This window comes from Berghia stephanieae, chromosome 4 (assembly GCF_034508935.2).
Source record: "Berghia stephanieae isolate SIO BIC M18660-M18661 chromosome 4, UCSD_Bste_1.3, whole genome shotgun sequence".
In the NCBI taxonomy this organism is placed as follows: Eukaryota; Metazoa; Mollusca; class Gastropoda; order Nudibranchia; family Aeolidiidae; genus Berghia; species Berghia stephanieae.
In genome coordinates, this window is record NC_088363.1 from 78,702,490 (window position 1) to 78,708,489 (window position 6,000).

The 6,000-nt window shown below is 32.8% G+C and overlaps 1 protein-coding gene across 7 annotated transcripts in view; it reads left to right on the forward strand.

The window, feature by feature from the left end:
• Positions 1-5,796, forward strand: part of LOC144971325 (rho GTPase-activating protein 26-like) — a 40,228-nt gene extending 34,432 nt beyond the window's left edge. For 4 of the 7 annotated variants that reach the window (XM_078911993.1, XM_078911996.1, XM_078911992.1 and 1 more), the window contains 4 exons: positions 2,726-2,776; positions 3,796-3,870; positions 4,942-5,021; positions 5,571-5,796. In XM_078911993.1, coding sequence (XP_078768119.1) covers positions 2,726-2,776; positions 3,796-3,870; positions 4,942-5,021; positions 5,571-5,662 — 298 coding nt within the window. In that variant the 3' untranslated portion in view covers positions 5,663-5,796. The remainder of the gene's footprint in view (positions 1-2,725; positions 2,777-3,795; positions 3,871-4,941; positions 5,022-5,570) is intronic. The other 3 variants (XM_078911999.1, XM_078911997.1, XM_078911998.1) reach the window with 1 other exon arrangement.
• Positions 5,797-6,000: the final 204 nt, after the last annotated feature.

Genomic DNA, 6,000 nt, shown 5'->3' on the forward strand with positions numbered 1-6,000 from the left:
CTAAGACAGTTTTTATTTTCTATTATCTCTCATAAGAGAAAATATATCGGTACGTGGTATAAAGAAGTTGACAAATTTTTCTTTCTGTTGGTGTATCGCATGCCTTCATTGACACAATTGAGAAGCAGATGCAGATGGCTCAACGTGTACCAATGTTACATGTTGTAAAACCGCACCAAAATAGTTCAGATATTTATTTCACATTAGCATTGCTACACAGCTGTTGCCACTCAGTGACTGTGGTTTGGTCACAAACCCGTAATTCGACCAAAGCTGACCCCTATGTACAAAGTTTCGACTGAGGTGGGTTCAAGGACTGAGTTCAGAATATGTTAGGCGGCATTTTGTTTACAGACGAAATAGCTTTTTAAAGTTGATTCCAGATACAAACGATCATTGAAGTAAGAAGTGGATATTAATCTGTAATGGTGTGGGCAGTGATAGTTGGTAGTAGAAAGACTGAGCTAATACGTATCAACCAAAGACTCCTGACACGAATCCAATTGAACATACATATGTGGATTTTATGAAAAAAAAAGCTAAAAAAAATATTTTTTTAATGAACACAAACACTGTACAAAATCTGATGAACTGTTCGACAGACTAAATACAATTTGAAATTATATACCTGCAGAAACTGTCCGTCAATTGACATCATCAGTGAAGCACAAAAAGTTATGGCATTGATCAATTCTACCAGTGAACGTACAAATTACTGAAGATCATCATGTTTGCTGATTTCAATTATGTGCTCGATTTTGCGAAATTGATTTTTTAATGACTGGTCTTAAGTGTCTGCAACTTTTTAACAATTTATACAAATTGAATAAATTATACACCAAAAGAAAACTAGTTTTGTCTAGTTTCCAAATCTGTATATGTCATTGTATTTGTTCCAACCATAATCGAATTATTAGCGGAAACAATCTAGTTTCTTTTGTAATTGACTACATCTGCCTCTTTGATATAAGTATTGTAAATCTTGGGAAATGCTGAGTTTGAAACCTTCCAGATTCTCTACCATTTTTCATGTTATATACCTATTTTTATTTATTTCATTTTGTTAATGGTTACCGCCTAATAACCTGCCTCTTTGTATCTTTGTAAAGTGTTTTGAGCACATTAAGTGGATATTGCGCTATATAAAACCACAAAGCTCAAGCTCAAGTTTCTATTTGCAAGAGAATTTGATTACAAATATTCAATTGTGTTGCACTTTATGTATTCAGTGAAAAACAGGATTATTAGGTGAAGAAGTTGGATATTAGAGGGTGTTATTAATTGTAAAAGTTTTGTTACACGAGAGTAGCTTGTTATTACTTGAAGTGGGCAATTACAAGGCAAATCATTAGGCAGTTATCACTGAACAATGCTTTTTTAAGGTTTCAAAGCTGTCATCATAGAATGCCATTTAAGGCACTTGCACGTAAAAAAATCAAGAATAATTTCTTTTTATTGTGGTCAGACCTGGTAGAAAACACTCATACATTACCATTTTATCTATTGCACAGCTGCTTCACCCCTTCTCCTCACCCCTTCTCCTCCGCTTTTAAATAACAAGAAAAGGTTTTTGCAAAAAAGGGGATTGGTTGATATTTTAGATGATCTTTAAAATCACATGAAGAATTTTTATTTGCCATGTTTATTTTCTTTATACCCACCCATATTAAAGTTGACTCAGATTCACATTTTGAATTTATTTTTGCTTTACTAGGAATACACGTGACTCCTCTCAACCACTTTATCAGGGAAAGGTTTTCAAAGGACTGATTTCCCTCAAAAAGCCTAAAGATGGAAATGATAATAATAATTATTTTGTGGCCTATTATTTTGCTACCACAAGGCCAAGTGATAACAAGCACTTTGCTACTGATACTATTGTAGTGAGGTGTTCGCAGTCACCCTTGTCATTAATTGGAACAAAGCGAATATTAAATTGCTAAAAGCTGTGGACTGTAATAATAATAATAATAAATGGCATTTATATAGCGCTTTACCCCGTTGCCACAGGCTCTAAGCGCTTTACAGTGATATAAAACAAAACATATTACAGTGAGACAAGTGTGAAGGAAACGTGATACGAATTCAATTTAACAACAACAAAATATGAAAATAATATTGCAACATTATGACGTAAAAAGATAAAACTTTAAGCGAGATTTGAACGTTGTCAACGAATCCGAGCATCTCACGTGTGACGGGAGAGAGTTCCAAAAATGGGGGGCCGAAAATTGAAAAGACTGTTCACCTATTTTACGCAATGAAAAAAGTAAAGTTTTTTAAAAATGAATACAACATCTTCAAAAAATAATTAAATACCAAACATGGAACATTTCGGGCTTGAAAACCCTTCTTCAGCCAATTCATTAGTCTAAAGCAATACCCAGTATAGATTTCCAGAGGTGGATAAATGATGTTCATCTTATCTTGTTATTGACTAAAGATGGGTTTTGAGCCCGATACATTCCAAGTTTGGTATGTGTGTTCTTTTCAAAGCTTGTTATCTTCATTTTTGTACATTAATTCGACCAAGTATCTTCCATTTGTAGTGTTAGGATTCCTTTGACAAAGTGTCAAAATCTTTTGCCCTTTCTCTTTTTAAAATGGTGATAGAGGGGAGTCTACTAGTATTAGGCTTATGTCTTGTGATCCTATTCTGCTGCAGTCCCTTGTTCCTCACTAATGCTTTCACTCTTAATCTGTAACATTTCTCCCACCTCAACAGCGGCAGTGTTAAAAAGAGAAGCAGTAGTGATTTTTCTTCACAAGGAGTCATGTAAGAATTTGATGTTTGAAAGTTTTATGTTGTAAAATACAATGATCCAACAAAATCGTTGTGAGGTTGATTAAAAAAAAAAGTTTACTTTTTCTTATGACGGTTTTATATAAATTATCCGTCAATTACAGGCTTTTTTATTTGGGGGGGGGGGGGGGGGGGGGGGGTTGATTTTTATAAGATATGTCTGGAAAAACAGTGCTTGATATATAACAAAGAGGTATTAGGATCCTTATTATGATTAAATCATTCCAGCTATGGTAAGATGATTTTTTTTGTCTTCTTTTTTAGAATTAAAAAAAAAATAAAATAAAATTTTATTTTATTTTAGATTTATTTTTAATTTTCGAAAATGTAATTTCTGATAGGACATGATTGATAATATATTAAAAAATCATAGTTGATATAAGTATAGTTCTGCTTAGGTTGCAAAGTACTGCAAATTAACTATATTATATTGATGACTTTAGTTTCATTGCACGCATGCACTGAATTGTTTTGCAAATCTTTCTATGAAAATGTGTAGGAACCGTTATCCTTCTTCAATTTAGCTATAATCATATTGTGTACATAATGTAATGAATAAGTATATAGAATATATGGAAAATCTCAATGAAACCTTATTATGTTATTATTAAATTCCCTATAATTTATGTTAAGCAAATAGCAAAATGTTCTCTTAATTGTCGATTAATGTCTGTGTTGCTTTTTTAAATCAGCTACTTATTAGGGTATAGCTAGTGAAACACAAAAGTACTCAGGAATGACATTTTCAATGAATTATCATTATGGAACAGCCATTAAATGATTTCAAATTATCTACTTATTATGAAATTCTAAAGTATTTTGCCCATTTAATGACATTTTGAATAAATTATTATTATAGAACTGATTAAATGATTACAAACTTTACAATGCACATCACCGATCATATAATTTCAAACATTTGTTTATGGTTTAGTTATTTATAATGTATTCCATCATCATTTATTCCATGATTGTTTACCAAATGTTCCCAGGTCCACCTCCATGCAAGGCAGTCTTTCAGGTAGTATCTCCAGTCTATCCGGGTCCACAGGAAAACCTCCCAGAAGGCAAGTCCTCGAAGAATGGTCATATTGGTCAGAAATGTGGAATAGAAAATCTTCCTTCCTTGCAAAAATGATTTTTTTTTAAAAACACACACAAAAAAAAAAAACAGCTAGCAAACATTCAACAAAAACGGGAAACTAACATTGATGAATAAATCAATGTCAATACATAACAAAAATACCAACGGTTTGGAAAACAATGTGCAAAATTTACACAGGCATGTAGAACAATTCACAAAGTTTCATCTCAATCTAGATATTAATAAGTTATAGAGAGGAAGTCCTAAAACAATCAGAGATATAGATGTTCATATAGGTCGGAAATATGGAGTAGAAAATATTCCTTCACTGCCGTTTTTATGTATTTTTTTTTTACATCTGCCAAACAATCAAAAAAGGGAGTAGTACTTTGGTGAATGAATGAATGTCGCTATCTTGCAAATAGCACGTGTTTGTATAACAATGTGTAAAGCATACATGGGCATATAGATTGATTTTGCAAAATTTCATGGCAATCTAAAATTGAAAAGTTAATTTTTGTTAAAAAGATGTATGGAAGAAATTTCATACCATAAAGGCACACAGACGATTCAAATTATTGTTTGTTAATTGCAGTCAGTAAAGATAAAGGACAGTTGCAGATGATTGCATACTGCATCAGATCAATTCAAAATCCCCCTTTCTCTTCTTCTTTTTTTCTCCTTTAATTTTATGACTTTTTTCCTTCCTCTTTCACATTGTTGGTGCATTGCATTTATTTGATGTAAAGCAGAACTCCTGCTGGAGCTGCTAACTTCATAAAAAAATTTGAAACTTGGTAATGATAATAAAGAAGGGGGGAAAATGACATGCATAGGGTTGTTTTTTAAAGTGAGAGTTGACTTAAATAGAGCTGAATTCCGTGGATTGCACTGTCTTAAAAACTAAAAAAGGTTGCTCCAAAGATGAGATTGAGGCTTTAGAAAAAATTGAAATGAAGCACAATTTACTTTTTGTTTAAAAGATCAAATGCAGTTTAGAGCTTGTGAAGATTTTATTTTAATTGAATTTGATCTCTGATATTTTTAATTACAGAAAAGTCATGACCAGATACAGATGTGTGGCGGATAGTGACATGGAGTTATCTTTTGAGGCTAATCAAATCATCACAAATGGTATGTTAGTGACACTGTTTTTTACCACAGAAATGTGTATTAGTACTTCGAACAGGCATCAATGACATGCGAATGTCAATGACTGTTTTTAAGTTACTTCAACCTGGTATGAAGTCAGAGCAAATCAGATACAGAAAGTTGAATTTAAAGCCTAAATTATGAAATTAAAAATATAGAGGTTGTCCCTGATAGCTCAGTTGGTAAGTACTCCCTTCATATACTTGAGCCTTTTGAAGGGGCTTTTTTTATAAAGCGCAATATCCGCTAAATATGCTCAAAGCGCTTTACAAAGGGACCAAGATCGATCCAGGGTGAAGACCAAATTCGTTTCTGACCTCCCTCTCCACCCGGCAGTGATTGGATAGCTGGGTCTGTTAAATCAGGTGGAAAGTACTTTGCAAGAGGACAGTATCCTATTCAAGGCTACTGTCCATTTCACACTATAGAAAAAAAAGATAAATTCCGGCTCTGTGGCCTATTGGCTCTGAACGACTACTATTCCTAGATTGACTAAAACAATTTTTGTTCTATTTTGCTTCTTTCATTTAGTTCGTCCATCAAGGGAACCAGGCTGGCTAGAGGGAACATTGGACGGAAAGACAGGCATGATACCTGAAAACTATGTGGAGTTTATAGAATGACCTTAGGAACAAACGCTAATATTATTTCTTTATACGGTTAAATGGTTGGCAGTCACAGTGATAATGCTAACCAAAGCACTGTCTTCCTCGACATTCAAGTGAATAGAATTTTGAAAAAGACATCCATGAAAGAAAAAAAGGCACTGTCTATACGTTTAAGTTCTATTAATAATAATAATAATAATAATAATAATAATAATAATAATAATAATAATAATATATACTTTATTCATCCAAAAAATGGAAAATCGTTTACAGACGTGGCATGCATAAAAATGTATAAACACAAAGTTGAGAATCTATGGCGACAATGTATACATATATATATGCAAATGCAC